At 42.4% G+C, this 17520-nt stretch overlaps 1 protein-coding gene across 2 annotated transcripts in view; it reads left to right on the top strand.

The window, feature by feature from the left end:
* Nucleotides 1-15739, top strand: part of CPLX2 (complexin 2) — a 134221-nt gene extending 118482 nt beyond the window's left edge. Inside the window, exons 2-4 of one of the 2 annotated variants that reach the window (XM_063292116.1) lie at nucleotides 7392-7502; nucleotides 12095-12270; nucleotides 15395-15739. In XM_063292116.1, the coding sequence (XP_063148186.1) occupies nucleotides 7472-7502; nucleotides 12095-12270; nucleotides 15395-15592 (405 nt within the window). In that variant the 5' untranslated portion in view covers nucleotides 7392-7471 and the 3' untranslated portion in view covers nucleotides 15593-15739. Of the gene's footprint in view, nucleotides 1-7387; nucleotides 7503-12094; nucleotides 12271-15394 lie in introns of both variants that reach the window. The other variant, XM_063292115.1, reaches the window with a different exon arrangement.
* The last annotated feature ends 1781 nt before the right edge of the window (nucleotides 15740-17520 follow it).

Raw genomic sequence — 17520 nt, 5'->3', positions numbered from 1 at the left:
CTTGATTGTGGTTGCATACAGTCCAACCTTTAAGCATCAGTGAGATGTACACTCTGTGTGTGTGTGTGTGTGTGTGTGTATGTACATATACATACACACATACACACACACATACAGTATCACCTGAGTACACTCATAAAGACACAATGCAGCTTCAGCACAACTTAACCATATGTTTGTTTCTCAGGTAGTAAATAAAGCATGCGTATGTAATATAGATAGATCTTAAGTTCAGCTCATGTGTAAGAGAGGAAAGCAGGATCAGCCCTCTTTGAAGAAGTGGGAAGCAGATCCTAAATCAGGTGGGTCAAAAATGTATTTTCCTGTCCTGAGCATGCATTTAATGAAAATGGTAAATAGGGAGCATTTCAGCTGCAAGACAGTAGCACAAACTGCCCTTTGTTATTGGGGGATCTACCAGCTGGTTTGGCAACCTAACATTTCTTGATGCTGTTTTAATAATTGTTAATCTGTCTTAGAACATATGGCTTGCCTTTTTCTTTGTGATTTTTTGTTGATTGCATGTTTGGTGCAGTGCAGTGCAGTGCAAAACATGGCTGTGCCAACCAACCTTCAGTCCACTTACTTTGTGTCAAAAGTCCAAATCCCTCTGGCTTTTTGATTCCAGTTGCTTCCAGACTCTGCAATGGAAGATTCCACAGGAAAGCTAGACAGATGCTGAAGGATGCTGCCACCTGTGACTCCTCTGAGATTAGAAACTGGTGTCCAAATGGAATTTCATTCACTCACTCTCTCACACACACAAGTCACACACTGTGCAAAAAGCCCAGCTAGTATTTCTCACTCTTTCAATTGTTACTGAACTGAGACAGGATTGGAAAGGACAAGCACACAGGTTGTGTAAAAGACCTGTTGAATTACCTAGATTTTTTAAGGTGATTTACTTGGCCAAAATGTATGTAGGTGGCTCACAGAATCTGTGTGAAATAATCTGGAGATGGGTTGCCTGCCCAAGGTGAGCTGGTCATGTGCAGGCATCAATACCCACAGAATTTATTTTTTTATATACTGCCAAAATAAACCACTCTCAGTAGGAATACATGATAGAATGTTCAGGGCAGAGGCCCATGCATAATGGTATTTTAATGATTCATGAATCTATAGACTGAAAGCCAACACAGATAGCATTTCTTCATGATTTCCTCTTACCACCCATTGCCCGATGGTAATGTGAATTGATCAGCCTCAGCCTACTCAATTAAGCTTACCTTCTTGCATTTCCCACCCCACCCCACCCCCGCTGTCCATTATTTAGTCAAGTTGAAGTGTCTGTAACATAAATATCTGTGCATATAATCATGCTGTGTATCACATACGGGAGAAAGCTAAAAACGTTTAAGGCAGTGAAAGGTGTGCCAATAGGAAAAGGGGAAGGAGAGTAATATTTTTCACTAAATACAGAGAAAAGGAGGTGGATGAGGAGAGGGTGTTTGATAGATCGGGTGTGAAAGAAACTGTGGATGTATATGTCTCTTCATGTGTCCATTCTGTGCAAGAAAGCCTGAGCATATGGCTGTTGGTAGATACCATGTGGGTGGGAGAAAGAGAGAACTGCATTGTTGGGCAAGAGAGAGTGTGCAAGTGTATTTGAGTCAGTGAGGATAAATATGAAAGTCTCTAGTGGTCTGAGTAACAGTGAAAAATTATGTGTGCTTGTGCAAGAAATGGGGGGAGATCATAAAGAAGCGTGTCTATTAAAAAAAAGGAGGAAATATGTACTATAAAAATGTAGATATTCAATGTAAGGAGGGTGCTTATAAAAATGAAGCCTCTGTGTGTGAGTGTGAGTGTAGTGTAACTCACACTCCAGTCTAAACAATCAAGAGCATAGCATTACTTGCACAGTGTAGCACAGCTTTTTCCTCTTTAATGCCTTCTAGGTGTCTTAGAATACAATTCCCATGATCCCCAACCAGCCAGGAAACACACCCATGACATGAAGGTCTCATCCCATTTAAATTTCAGAATCTTCCATCTAAAGGAAATCTCAGTTCTGAGGAGGGGTTTTCCTCAGACCCTCAGCTGGAGAGAAAAGGGTTACATTTCCCACCCCCTGGAATTCTAATTGTTATCAATCCCTGCACATGTCGCATCTAATTTCATTCTTTGTGTTTTCTCTAGAAACTTCTTTGTAGGAGATCTTAAGACTGTGTATCTTGAAGATACATTGGGGCATGCACACATAGGCGGCGGAGAGAAAGCAAGCATGCTTGTGTATTTAACAGGGCAGTATAGATAAAGAACACAACAGCAGAGCTAATTTCTGAATGTATATGTGGCAGCCAGTGCAGAAAGAACTTGGTCCTGAGGCCAAGCAATTGGCATTCCTGGCAGATTTACACGGGGGCTTGACTGTCACCAACTTACACAGGATGCAAGCTGTTGGAGCTCCATAGGTGATTTGCTGAGGGGCGAGTGGTTATTTGTTGGTTGAAAAGCCTGTCTCTTCTGCTGCATGTGTCTAAAATATTGTTTCTATTCAAGCGTCCAGGGCTGAACAGACAGGAGCTGTTTATAGGCTATTCTATGGAATCTCAGGGTGTGTCTTTCTTACTGAGATGATCAGTCATTATACCTGGATCCTCACTCTCTCCTGCATATATGTAACTACTTCTTCTCATTCTATTTAATGGCATGATGAAATATCAGCAGAGAAAGCCAGGTTGATCATAAAGAGTGAGAAAATTCTCCTTAGGAAGTCTTGGCTGAAAGTCAATTGTATGTTTGCCCAATTTTTGCCTAACTCCACTTTCCTGTATAAAAAGGGGAATATTTGTGAGAAGGATTGTGACAAATAAAACATGCTGGAACTAAAATTGTAATATATATGGTAATTATGGTGATGAAGAAGAACTTGATCCTGTAAAGCTCATGAAATATGAAATCAGTGCAGTATCTAAAAAGTCACAGTGGTTATTGACTGTCCGCTGTTACCATAATTTTGTAAGCCCTTATAAAGTTTCTTTTTGACCTAATGATATTAGAAAAAGGAAATTGCCTTTTAGCCTAGTTTCTTTATATTTCTGTGCTGCAGTGTGGTTTCTTTATCATGCTTACCCCCATATCTTCTTTTTATTTTTTTTTATACAAAAAAGTGCAATCTTATGTCTGTATCAAGGCCAGAAGGCTTGTAATCTAACTAATATGTCAGCTAGTTGATCATGTTTCCCTGAACTAAGCTGAAGTAATATGCAGTTCTCAAATGTGAATTTTGAATATCTGAGTCTTCAGAAAAGATTGGTGTGACTCAAAATATCACATTTTTATCAGACTGAAATTAGTCCAATAAAAAATATCAGCTTCCATGCGTTTTGTTTTTCATTTCTGAGGTATATTATTGATTAGTTTATAATTAATCTGTCTCTCTCCCGCAATCTGAAAAATCACAAAATACAAATGCTGCTGATTGGGGAAAAGAAAGTTGCATCCAGCCAGATGGTCTGTAGGCTCGGAACACTATTACCCAGTTTTATTTGCCATTAGTGGGCAGTTGCAACAAATGAGCTCATAGGCCCTTTCCATCTCCAACAGTTATTATTCCCTAGCTTATTATTATTGCTAGGATTTATCTTGCCTATTACTCAATGGGAATTTCTAACAGACCTCATTTTCCAAGCCTCATTTATTAAGATATAGACTATCCCATGGATAGTTTATATTCATAGTGGAAAAACGATTCCAGATCCGCTCCTGTGTCCTATTGGAATTCCATTCTCCTAAGAAGGTGATTCCTTCTCTCTGCTAAAAAAAAATTAAGCTGTGGTTGTCAGTGTTTGATCTAGAGGAAGCCCATTTCTGTTAATGAGACTATCCCTCCAAAATAAGATCCTTGCAGACTGTAGCTTAATAATCCTACATCTTCAAGTCAACAGAGTACATGGGACAGCACTGTGCCAAAGGTTGCTGCAACTGTCTCATCCGAGTTTCATCTTCTTTGAACTGACTGTGTACCAAAGCATTGCCTCAGAGAGGTTTAGAAGAGAGAGAGAACACCCAGCACTACAAATGCTGTGTTTGTGCTGGGGTTTAAAAGCACTGTAGAGAACAGAGCGTTGATGTTAAGTGTAACACAGAATACGCCGCACTGCTAACAAGCCATTATCTCCCGTGACCTGGACCACAGCAGTGTTCTCTGCCTTCCAAAATGAACTTAATTACTAAGAAACAGCAGTGGCTAATCTATGGCAGACAGGACAGGATCAATTTTGTGGGGAGGCTGCCTGATAGCCGACAACAGAAAAAAAAATGCACACATGCATACACATCACTCCCAACGTGATCTAAAGAAATCAGTTCTTATTTTCCATTTCAGAAACTAGCATAGAGAAATGGATTTCTCACCTCAGCACACCACAGCAATTACAGGTCTAAGTGAGTTGTCAGCACAGCTTCCTAGAGGTAGATAGCAACCCACATTTCAGATTAGAGCAAATGAGTCAGATTAAGCTCGCTAGATCAGGTATTGTTGGGGGGGCGAGTTTCCCAATCAGAGCACATTTTTACATATGGAGGCTTGTAAATGTTGGAGTGACATAAACATTCAAAATGACAAAGAGAGCATTGGTTAATAATATAGTTATACGGCAAAGGAGGATGATAAAGTCAAAAGTTCATTCTCCCGCCTTTTTATTTTTAGTTGCTTCAAACAGATTTTGGGGGGGGGCAATTGAAACACACCTTGAAGAACTGAATGGCATGCACATTGTTACTATCCATGTGATTATTTTGTGTCCCTCTGGATTGGACATCCCATAATAATATTGCTGCAGTACTGCATGATACAAATATTGAATCATACAGGTGGCATATGACAGCAAACATCAGTTAACCCCATTGAGTTTAACCATCCAGAACTCAACTATATGATCCTAAGCAGAACTCAACTACATGATCCTAAGCATCTCTACCCAGAAGTAAGTCCCACTAAGGTCAGTGGGGTTCACTCCCACATTACAAATTAATTAAGATGGGCATAATTCCTGGTCCATTCCAAATCTAAAAGCAGATTATTAATTTACTTAGCTGTCAGGAACTACTTTGAAACAAAGTAACACTGATGAAAAATCAAGATGCATTTTGCATAAAACCCACATTCAAAGTGAATTGCACAATAAAATACAATACTGGTGCTTGGAGATTTTCTGCCCTCTTTTTCCAGAATGTCCTTTTTTGGGGAGTGGGGGGAGAAATGAATCCAAAATATATTGCCTTATGAGGTGCCTCTTTCTGTGATGTAATAAATATGTAAAGAATTATCTGAAGTACCTGAGCAATACCTGTTCTGAGATCTAAGATCAAGCCTTCAAAACTATGTCTCTGCCATTTCTATGATTACAGGACAAGACAATGTTCACTGTTCTCCTAATCCAAGCATGAGGGAAAATGGTACACAGACACTCTACCTTAAATGAAAGCCAGGGGGTGGGCAGTGCTGGACCTACCTACCTCCTCCTTAAAATCAGATACACTTTGCTCATGGCCATTCTTGCAGGCTGAGTCCGGGCTCAAAGCCACAGTCCAGGCTCACATCTAGTCCTCTCAAGATACATCACATATTGACAGTTGCTTTCAGGCTGCTCCATCTCCTCAAAGATCTGTTCCTAGAATCAGCTGATCCCTGGCAACCTATCTCTGGAGAAAGGCCAAGGCAAAAGAGTATGGAAAAAGGATTTGCATTTATCTCCTAAAGTCACTTCATCACGCTATGTAGCTGAATGAGATGCAGCCACCCAGATCACTGCTGAAAGAGGCTTGCCTTTCTGCAAGCCTCAGGAAAAAAGGCAGGGTAGAAGTAGAAGTGTAATCAGTAACAATAAGGACTAGGTGTACACATACGTGATTTAGTCTTCTTGAACTTTCCAGTTTTATATCCAGAATTAAGTTATAAGCCTCCTTGGGAGAGAACTCTTCTTTCATAATTCAAGCTGTAAACTAACACAAACTTACTTAGGACTAGGTTCCAATGAATTGGTTAGGACTTCATGCTGAATATACATGCACTGGAGCGCACCATTAATGTATCTCATCCTCTGGAGATGGTTCCTGGTAAGTGCTCCCTTGGCTCCTAGCAAGCCTTGAGTGAAGAAAGTAATCAGTAGAAAAGGCATTTATGGCGTTGAAATGGAGCAGTATAAACCTGTTCTCTGTAGTTGGAGCTGCTTTAGTTTTCAGGCTCAGAGAAGAGGGCAGAGGCTGATGAAGATAGGAATATGCAAATAATCAGGGATCATTTGGTATCAAGAGGTAGAAAATGCCTAATAATGAAATAAAATGGCACTCATAACTTTGATTGCTATCTATGTGTGATTTGCAGGATACCCAGTGTTTTCAGGACTGAATTTCCTTCATCACATCCAGAGATATAACATTCTAGCAACCACATTCCCAGCCAATATTAGACATGGGTCAGTCATAAGCAAGAAACAGAGGTAGAGATCAGCCTACAAAACAAGAAGGTTTGCAATCTTTTTTGTTAAAAACCTACTGATTTTCTGTCAGTGATCAGTTCAATTTAATATTAAAACATCACTTGAGAAAATAAATGCATTCTAGAAAGTTGGCTACCTTGCTATTTGCAGCGAAAACAATTGTAAGTATTGATGTTCATATGTAAGGCTTAAATAGTAACAAATTATTCATGGCATGAATTTTTGTCAGCAAACGCTAACTTCATTTGAGCCATGGTAGCTCCTACATGCCGCTTGTGAAGTGTCCGCATAATCCACAGAGTGTAATTTAGTAATGGGTAAGCTGCCTCTGTTCTTAATGGACAGTTGTCAAATTTTAAACGATGGGACGTTTTAAATTCAAGTTAAGCTGAACAGCACTTAGGGGCAATTTTAATGTATTTTTATTACAGAACTCAGACATGTGACTGAACATTGCTTATTTGCTACATTTATTCTGAAAAATGTATTCCAGTCGGTAAACATCTTCCTCTCTAAAAAAAGGTTCAAAAGGTTGAGTTTTAAAGAGCGTGTAGTTCTTTGTAGTTCCATGGTTGAAGTTTTATGCTGGTTCACAATTTGCAGTTAATGCCTATTGAGTGAACGATGGATACATCCATAAATTTAACTGATTGTTGTTTTGACTTAAAAAAAAATGTTGAAACTATGCTCAGTTTTTTGCAGAAAGGATGGCTATGATACAGAATGTGTTCAAAACAGGCCTAAAGTCTAGTACACTTGTGCCTCTTAACAGCTAGGTCACTCTTGCATGGCTATTCATTACATTAGGTACCTTGCATTGGACCTGGGTTTCTGGACACGAATGAAGGAAATGGATGACTCGCTGGTCAGGGCCTAGTTTAACTGTCACTGTACTTTTTTCACTTTATCCTGCTCACTTGATTTAATTTCCCTTTCAGGTAGCTCCTGACTCAAAGCTTTCCATCAGCAGCACTGAATGAAAATTCTACAACTTCCTAGAGCTCACTAACGTGGCCAGCAGTATGGATTTTATGATGAAACAAGCCTTAGGGGGTAAGTCTTACCTCCTCACAGTATTCTCTCCCCTCCTAGTTCTACAGTGCTTAACACTTAAGGCAGAATTTCTAGTGGAGGCAGGCACTTCCTGCCTTCCTCAATCTCATCTACCTTATTCAAAAGCTGAATGGGATTCAGAAGAGAATTGTTTATTTTCTCCCACTTTTTCCCTCAGGTAAGTAGTTTTTGGAGGTCTGTATATCAGTTCAGGAACTTGCAAAGTCTACTTACCCATGGGAGATAGTGGATTAAGAAAATACATGTACCTCTGAGGAAGTGGTACCTATAATCCAATAACTCTTTTTGGGGTGGGGGAGGGTCAATTGACTAGCCCAATATAGAAAATTCTGAATATATAAATTAACTTAAGGAGAAGCAAATGGTCACAGTGGGAAATCCTGATTTATGGTGGGGTTTTTAGACATCACTACCTCTGGATCCATGTGTTCCATTGGTCAGAGGTCATAGATAAATTGAACTAAATCTCACCATTGCAATTTGGCATTTAATTTGTCAAAAGATATATTTTCTCTGTGTTCTTTTAAAGTATGTTCAGATCACCTGTGATCTACTCCACATTTCTGATAACTGTTGATCAGTCCTGCACATCAGTTTGGAGGAATTTTAGCCAATTCCTCCTTACAGAACAGCTTCAACTCAGGGATGTTGGTGGGCTTCCTCACATGAACTGTCCACTTCAGGTCCTTCCACAACATTTCTTTAGGATTAAGGTCAGGACTTTGACTTGGCCATTCCAAAACATTCTTCTGCTTTAACCATTCTTTGGTGGTACAACTTGTGTGTTTTGGGTCTTGTCTTGATGCCTGACCCACTTTCTCTTGAGCTTCAGTTCATGGAGAGATCCCTGACATTTTCCTGTAGAATTTGCTGGTACAATTCAGAATTCATAGTCCCCTCAATGATGGCAAGCTGTCCTGGTCTAGAGGCGGCAAAGCAGGCCCAAACCATGATACTGCCACCACCACGTTTCACAGATGGAGTAAGGTCCTTATGCTGGAATGCAGTGTTTGCCTTTCGCCAAACGTAACACTTTTTCTTCAGGCCAAAAAGTTCCGTTTGGTTTTCATCTGTCCATAGAGCATTCTTCCAGTAGCCTTCTAGTTTATCCACATGGCTTTCACAAACTGTAGGTGGGCAGCAGTGGGTTTTTTGGAGAGTTGTAGTTTTCTCCTTGCAACCCTGCCATGCACACCACTGTTGTTCAGTGTTCTCCTGATGGCGGTCTCATGAACACTGACACTCGCCAATGCAAAAGAGGCCTTCAGTTCCTCAGACGTTACCCTGGGGGGGTTCTTTGAGACCTCCTGGAGTACTACACGCCTTGCTCTTGGTGTGATCTTGGCTGGTCAACCACTCCTGGGGAGGGTGACAGTGGTGCTGAATTGCCTCCATTTGTACAGGATCTGCCTGACAGTGGACTGGTGGGGTCCAAACTCTTTGGGAATAGTTCTGTAACCTTTTCCAGTCTGGTGAGCACCAACAACTGCTTTTCTGAGGTCCTCAGAAATCTTTATTCAAGCCATGACACACTCTCACATACCTATCTTGTGAAGATCAGACTTTGATGGTGAATGCTCAGAATTCTGTTCTTTAAATAAGGTAGGGCCTCTCACACTCTCACCGGATTATCATCCCATTGATTGAAATGCCTGGCTCTAATTTCCCCTTCAAATGAACTGATAATCCTAGATTATCACAAATAGGTAGCTTTTACGCTACACTGTACATCAGTCATGATTTTGTCAGAAAGGAGCAGTGACTCCAAATACCACATCCTTACAGAATACTTGCCTTTTACTACCACAGTAGACAAATAGGTAGCTTTTACGCTACACTGTACATCAGTCATGATTTTGTCAGAAAGGAGCAGTGACTCCAAATACCACATCCTTACAGAATACTTGCCTTTTACTACCACAGTAGACAAGAAAGTTTGCTACGAAGTGGGCAAAGTTGAGAGGCTGCACGACAGAACCCGTGAGTGGGGGATGTCTTTTTTAGGAGTCCTCCTCCCAGCTTTGAAGCACACACGCCTTCCTCCCCAGGACAACAAGCTGCCTGGCCAAGAGCAGCTCTGGTATCTTCTCCTTCCTTTGCTGCCTCCTTTTGTGAGAGCGGAGATATTGCTTTCAATCCACTGAATAAGTTTGTGTTGTCTTCTACCAGAATGCTGTCAAAATTTGCTGTTCTCCTTTTTTCCCTATTTCATCCTATAGTGATAAATTTAGCCTAATTTCAAATTCAGCCACGGCTCTAGTCATCTGTGTTTTACCTGCCAGAAGTACAAAAACAGGTCTGTATGAAACCATGATTGAGCCAAATTTCCTAGAATTATAATATCCCCATTAAACAAATCCTTTAAATAAAGAATTTTCATTTCCCAACCTTGTTTAATTTTATCTCCATCGTAAAAGGCATAACAAAATATAAATGGTCAGAGGGGTGACAGGTATGGAGTTAATTCAGGGGCCTATGTATTCCAAATTTTGAACACATTCAAAAGAAATTTATTTTGAATATGTTTTCAGTTCTTTAAGAATATTTTTTGCAAAAGCAAGTGTCCTAATTTCTCCTAGTGATGTATTTATACATTCAATATTTAGCCAAAATATGAATGCTTGTGATTTTACCAAGCCAAAATGTTATTGATAAGTCACACATAGTGGGTTCAATTTCTATAGAGCTTCCGTTGTTCCTCAGAAGTAAAGGGCTGCATCTTTTTCAGAGGCACGGTTGTCATATTTACTATTTAATGAAAAGTAGAATGAGAGCTAAATGGCTGGGATAAAAGGGTAAAAATGTCCTCAAGTGGAGCTCATGCAGTTTTCTTGGCAATGTTACTGAAGTGGTTTGCCATTTGTTGTCTTTGGAGATGTTTTGTGAACTTTCCCCTGTAGTACAGCCCTGGAGGTCCTTGATCCTCCATCCAAGTACTTCTCAGCAGCCTAGGCTAATTCTCTCCCAAATCAATATGGAATAATTCCCTTGATTTGCACCATTAGGATGCAATTCCAGAGCAATTGGTTTGTTTATTTATTTATCAAATTTCTTTGCCGCCCAACGTCTGATGATATTTTAGTGCAGGGCTGGAAAAGAGGTTTCTGGTATATAACTTGCCCCACTCAACTACCCCACCCACAAGTAACCAAGTTGTTACTCGCATAATCCATCACAGTTTTGACCTCGAGTAGATGGGCAGATCATGCTTAAGACTTTTCTTCTTGTCATACATGACTTGCTGGGATCTTGCTGGCACAGCAACCAGCAACTATCTTGTTCTTGGTCTTGGCTGGTTTGGGTGAAATGATGATAAGTCACAGAAGCAAAGCAGGCAGAAGCTAGAACTTGTGATTAGACATCTTGAAGTCTCTTGGTGTTTGAGGAGCCAAGGTTGGTTTGTAACTCTAGATTGCTGGGGAAAAAATTGCTGTCGTAAATTCATGCTGCCTGGCTCTTAGCTGAACTGCTGCTAGCACAGCACAGTGCATACCAAGTTCATAGCTCCCTTGCACAATTGGGAATAAACAGTAACTTCTTCCCATGGCTGAGAAGCATACAATTTACAGCTGAGCAGGCCAGAAAAGTCTCCTGACTGAGAAGTTCACGGCTGACATCTACTCCAGAATTTAGATGTCCACAAATGTGGTTGGAGAGAGTTCCAAGACCTGTAACAAAAGAGGACTTGACCACAGGTTATCCATATCTGCTTTAGAGTCTCTGAGAGATCAGGGCAGGGCTCAAGGGGGTGGGGGTGGCCTTTCATTTTATCCTCACCATAATAACTCTGTAAAGTAGTCATTCTGAGAGACAGGACTGGCCCAGTTTTACTCAGTGAGCTCTAAAGTCAAATAGGATTTGAACCTGGACCTCTGTGTCCCAGCCCATCTCCTTAACAGCTATACTATGCTGACTGTCTGATTAGCTCTTGGATTTTACTTATCACTAATACCGAAGTTTTCCTTTTTTCTTTTCTTTTTTTAAGAAGATGGAATTGTTCAGGCATCTGTCCCACAATGGCACAACCATCACCAATATATCATGGCTATTCCTAATGCAGTACAAGGATATTACTTGTATGATATTTTATTCAAGCTTAGAGAATTTTGCAGTAATGGGAAAAATAAGATAAATGTGACAGAAAGAGAGAGACTCTTCTGAAAAATACAGTGCTCTTACTCAGATGTCTAGTGATATCTGAGCTCCCTCTAGAGATCTGCCAAGGAAATTTGCTAGTAATTGTCTCAGAGTGAAAATCCTGTCTTCTTCTCACAACCAGGAAGGAGATTACTGGTTCTGTGGTTCTGCCCTGGAGAAATGTTCCACCTAGAAAAGAGAGTGCAAATCACTGGCCCTGACATTATCTAATAGGTTTCAGCTTTCTTATAAGGCAGGTGGAGAAGCTCATAGCTATTTTGCCTGGCACAAGAAACCACATCTGTCAATCCACCATCTCCTCCTTTTCCCGTAATAGTAGAAGTGGGTGACATCAGCCTCCTGGGAAATACTGAAATGATATGGGGATTTCCCGTAGCACTCCCTCTCACTGTTTTCAAACATGTCACGTGCAGGGGCCACAAAGGATATGGGTAAAATGTTGGGAGGAGAAGAGGAAAAAGACCCCGATGCCCAGAAGAAGGAAGAAGAGCGACAAGAAGCCTTGCGCCAGCAAGAGGAAGAGCGCAAGGCAAAGCATGCCCGCATGGAGGCTGAACGGGAAAAGGTTCGGCAGCAAATCCGTGATAAGGTGGGTCACCTCCCTGCCATTTTCCAATGAAACACTTTACCATTAAGACCTTGAGGGAGCAATCTGGAAGAAATGGCAAGAAAAGGATAGAAAGTAGGAATACTTACTGAGCTTTAGGAAACTGGAGAAGTGATTACTGACCATGATGACTTAGGCTTGGCTTCTATTTTTAAAGGACAAAACTCGATTTTGGGGAGCCACTCAATCTAACCTGAATTATTTTAGATATGCATTGATTGCCCATTGTTTAGAGAAATCTGTGACTTTTAATAGGTTTTTGTTGAAGTAGAACTCTGAGCATCCCTCTTCCTGGGCATCCATGAAGGAACGATGGTTGAGGAGAACATACTTGCCTCAGATATCATGATGTCATTACATAAACATGCCATTTTCATGATTATTTCATGATACATGTCATCGTTTTGACCTCATCATGCCTTGTTACAGATGCTGCCATCCCTCATTATTGGCCATGCTTGGGCTGCTGGGAGTTGTAGTTTAACAACATCTGAAGGTAATTCTGCCCTAGGGTTTGGCAGTTGGATGGCCACACCACCTCCTGGTCATTCGTGCGTCTACTTTTTAATAAAGAGGGAAAGAGAGCCAGCAATTTTGTCACATAACTATTTCACATCTAATATAGCCTTCCCATGGCATAGGGTTTCTGTCCAGCATGGCTAGAGCAAGTACAGGAGTCGGGAATATTGCAAAACTCAATAGACAATATCCCTTACAGGTCCAGCATCTTGGACAATTATCTACAGCAGAAATGGAGATCTTCCAGTCCATGGGCTAAATGTTTCTCAGTTGCTCCATCTAGCCTATGGAGACCCAAGCAAGGCCCCTGTCCTTCTTTGAACCCCCTGCTCTCTCCCTGAAACCCTGCCCCATCTGCCTTCCCACTGAAGGGCCGCAATTTCAAGTCTCTATTTCACTTGAAATGTGGCTTCCCTGGTGCCACAGACTGTGCCTTTCCCAAAGGGGAACAATAAAGATTGGGCAAAGATGGCACCTGGGCAGCCAGCACCTAAAGGTAAGAATATAAAAGTAGCCCTGCTGGATCAGACCAAGGCCCATCTTAGTCCAGCATTTCATTTCTCAACCAGATGCCCATGGGGTGCAGCCAGCTGCACCCATTCACTGCCTTATACTTTGGGAAATGCATGGGACAACTGAATTCCTGAAAGATAACCTCAGGGATCAGCTTCTTAAAAGGGCTTCTGATGCCTGGAAATGACTCCTCCCCAGGAACAGAATGACATCCAGAGAATGGGAAGGGAAAGAGCTTAGGGCCCACAGCTATGAACTCATCTGCACCCAGAGAAGAGGGCTGGTAAGGAATCTAATCCTGTATTCCCCCTTGACTGGCAACATTCTGCAAGCAGGATGACCCTGCCTATAGAGGATGAAACCTCACCATCTTGTCCTTCCTTCACTAAGGGAAAGTGAATTAAAGCAACAAGGGCTGTTTCCATGAGCCTGTGGATCTATTTGTATCCCCCTGGAGCATCCCAGCATTGCTTTTTCCTCACTACAGGAGTTCCAGATGGAAGAAAGAGAAACACACCTGCACACAACATAGTTACATTCCTTCACCTTCCAAACATTATTCCTTCTTTTTCTCCCCACAAAAAACAGGCTCTTCTCTGTAGCTCTTATTCCAGGCCAGCTATAATTGTTTAAAGAGCTTCTATTGGAGTCCAGCGACTAGGGGTAAAGTGGTCTCTGCCAGGCCATAAGATTGCCATCTTAGAGCTCCTTTGGTGTGAACTTCTTTCTGTTGCTGATAATCCTGAAATGTATTAAAGTTGGCCAATATTCAGCTTCTTGATGTTAAGAGAAAGGGGGCTCTTTGCTATTGGCAACAGGTATTCATTCATCCAGCTGCAGAAGAAGAATGGCTAACAGGAAGGGAAAGTTGTTGTCTTCATTTTTTGCTAGTAAGCTTCTCAGAGGCACATTCTCCAGGAAAGTTCTTTTATTTTTCTTATGGTGGTTGAAGACTTGAGGATGAGTGTACATGAGGCACTGTCATATATATAAAGATAATTCCATGCAAAACTAGCATCAACTCCGCTAAACCCATGTTTGCTAGAAGGCAGGGCAGGGTATCTCTCCAGAGTCACTCCCTCTGTGAATCACAGCCCCCCTTTTGGCTTCAGTCATTCTCAGATTATTAGCAGGGATGCTGCAGGTCTGTCTTTATCATCCACACTAGAAATGATAATATTAAGGCAACATGCTCCTTACCTGCAGTCCTCAAGATCCTTCTGCAGATGTAGGTAGTGCATTAGTGACCAGTGCCAGTGACCAGCCCATGAATTTTTATTTTTATCTGAGGCAGATGAAAACAGTAGACTCCAGGTTATGCAAAAGAATACATTATATTTTGCATTTGTTTAGGTTTTGTGTGTTCCTAGCCTTCTTCAGTAGATCATGAGAGGAGAGGGAAATGTTGTGTGGTCACATAGCACCCTCAAACCCTTTAGCCAGATATCCAGTGTAGCATTTACACTATTTAATCCAGCTTCCAACATGGGGCCTTAAAGTCATGTCAAACTACAACTCCCATTGTCTACATCCAGCATAGTCATTTGGCAGGCTAGCTGTGGTTACTGTAAGCCACCTTTGGCTAAGTGGGCAGGGAACTTAGACTCCAAATGAATGAAAAAGCATAGAATGGTTTTCCAGATTTCCCATTAAAGTGAAAGATAAGGGTTAGAGTTACCTCTGACTCATTCAGGGTCTACGCACTATCCCAGCTACTTGGTGGCCCACCTAAATTCTGTCTTAGCTTAGACAATAAAGGAGAGGGTTGGGTTACAGGACTACGTAGGAACAACAGAAGTTGCAGCTTCCTGTCTCTTAATTTCTGGGAAGATTTAAAGGACTTTTCTGTACGGTGTTCATGTTCCAGGATGGTAGCCCTAAGAGCAGAATGTATCACTAGAGAAGCAACTGATGTCCTTTACTGGAGTGGCTGGTTCATCTGCAGAAGCCTGAGTGATTAAGTTAATGCAATCTTAATTTAGGACACCCGTGACCCAAGGCCCAATGGTGTTGTGGTCAAGATCCACCTTCAGCTGCATCCCTCTGAGAAGTCTTGTGTGTCTCCCCCACACAGTACGGTCTGAAGAAGAAAGAGGAAAAAGAGGCAGAAGAGAAGGCGGCACTGGAGCAGCCCTGTGAGGGGAGCCTGACACGACCCAAGAAAGCCATCCCAGCAGGCTGTGGGGATGATGAAGATGAGGATGAGGAGAGCATTCTGGATACGGTGCTCAAGTATCTGCCAGGTCCATTGCAGGACATGTTCAAGAAGTAGCTGCCATACCAGCCCAAGTCCCACCCAGAGTTTCCTGGTGTTGCCAACTCAACACTTGGTTCAGGCTTTTGGGTGGTGAAGGGACTTTCTTTTGGGGTTTCATGGGGCATTTTCCTTTCCAGTTTTTGTTTCAAGGGGAGACTTCTCACACGTCTTTGTGCCACAGGCCCTTCCCAGGCCATCCTCTTTGTCCCCAAGAGAAGCACATCAGGCACAGGAGACACTCCCCACCCTGCCCCCTTGCTACTCATCACTCTTAGCTGCTGGATTCCTTGGAGCCACAGGCTGGGTACTGCCAGGAGCTCGTCTCCTCCCTCCCTTCCCTGGGCTTTCCTTTCCCAACACAGAGCTGGAGTAGAGTTCTGTGGTGCCTAAGTGATGGCTGGTCAAATCAAAGCAAAAACATGGGATCTAGGACCAAATTCAATGATGCAACCTCATGGGGTTTTGGAGGAGGAGGCAAGAGAGGAAGGCCAGGCCCCTGCACAATCCTCTGAGCCTACCCCTCCCCCACATTCCTTAGCCCTGTGCTGACTGCCAAGCAGAGATTGTGGCCTGTTAATCTCTGTACCACTGTTCCTGCCTAATTCCTGGGGGCCAAGCTGGCCCCTGCACATTCCATCTCTGAGCAAGGGAAGGACCAGTTGGAGACACACACACACACCCACAAACACACTGCTCCCAATCCTCACTTTGAGGGCTGTTGGCATATCATACAGTCTTGTCACATGCTTGGGGAGGAACAGCTCATTCCTAAAAGGAATCAAATTCCTACCCCCAGCACCAGTGTGGAGGCCCATTACAAAGAACTGTGAGTTACAATGGAAAAAATTGCCTTTGGTTCCTACACACATGAATACAAACATGTGTACTTCCATAGCAACACTAGGGCCTCTTAAGGGCCCTAAGAGAGAGGTGACCCCCTTTGGGGGAATAAGGTGATTTTTCCCATTCTACAGTTCAGTAGTAGTAGTTTATCCGAAAAATCTCTCTGGCTGACACAGTTACAGACTTTTACAGAGTAAAAAGACAAGGCATGGAAATTATACTCCCCGTCCCATGCCGCAGAAAGCAATGAATGCAGAGGTTGCTTTAGGGCACCAATGACAGGGAATGAGGTGGGTTCACACATCCAACAGAGGATCCCTGCTTTCTTTAGGAGGTTGTAGGAATGCCCTGGGCTAACACTTATAGAGAGCAGCACAACCTCTCAGGCTGGGGAGTTTCAATTATCTACTAGACCAAAGGGTCTGTGTTAAAGCCAGTAAGTCCTTCCCTGTTGTATCTTGACCCTAGGACTCCGCCAGTCTCTTCCGCAGTGGAACATAATGGCAAACACAAATATTAACAGAATAGTTCTTGCATCCAAGATAGAAACTGTTCCCTTTTCTACAGCCCCCATTTCCTCTTTCACTGAAATGTCTAGAAACCCTACAGGCATGCATACCCAGACACACATGCTGATTCCAAAAGATGGGTCCTTCGTGGTATATGAGAAAACCTTTCCACTCTTCAATTTCTGCAGCCCAATGTGGCCTGGGGGGGTGTACCAGGCACCAGACCCACACTCCAGTGCACACCAGTAGTTCCCTTTCACTGCACAGTTGTTGCATTTGCTCCCTGGCTGATCCTCCCCTTTGTTTCTTCAGAGCCACAACATTACACAAAATGGGGTGACTATGAGACAAGGGGGAGGCCTCACTGCTGGTTTGGCCTTCTGCCCTCTCCCCAGTACCAGCAGTCCTTGGCCGCTGCTGAAAACGAAATCAAAGGTCCATCCTTCTATGGGGAAGTTTTGTAGTTTTCATTCTTGTGTTTATTTGGGAAGAAGGAAGGCCTGGATTATTTGGTAAGTTTTCCTGGTACCCTGTCTCTTCTACTTTTGTTTGGGGATGGGGTCAAGTTTGAATTTGGGAGTTATCTCCCTG

This window comes from Candoia aspera, chromosome 2, assembly GCF_035149785.1.
Source record: "Candoia aspera isolate rCanAsp1 chromosome 2, rCanAsp1.hap2, whole genome shotgun sequence".
Lineage (NCBI taxonomy): Eukaryota > Metazoa > Chordata > Lepidosauria > Squamata > Boidae > Candoia > Candoia aspera.
The sequence above is the reverse complement of the archived record's forward strand: the minus strand, read 5'-3'. Positions and strand labels throughout refer to the sequence as shown.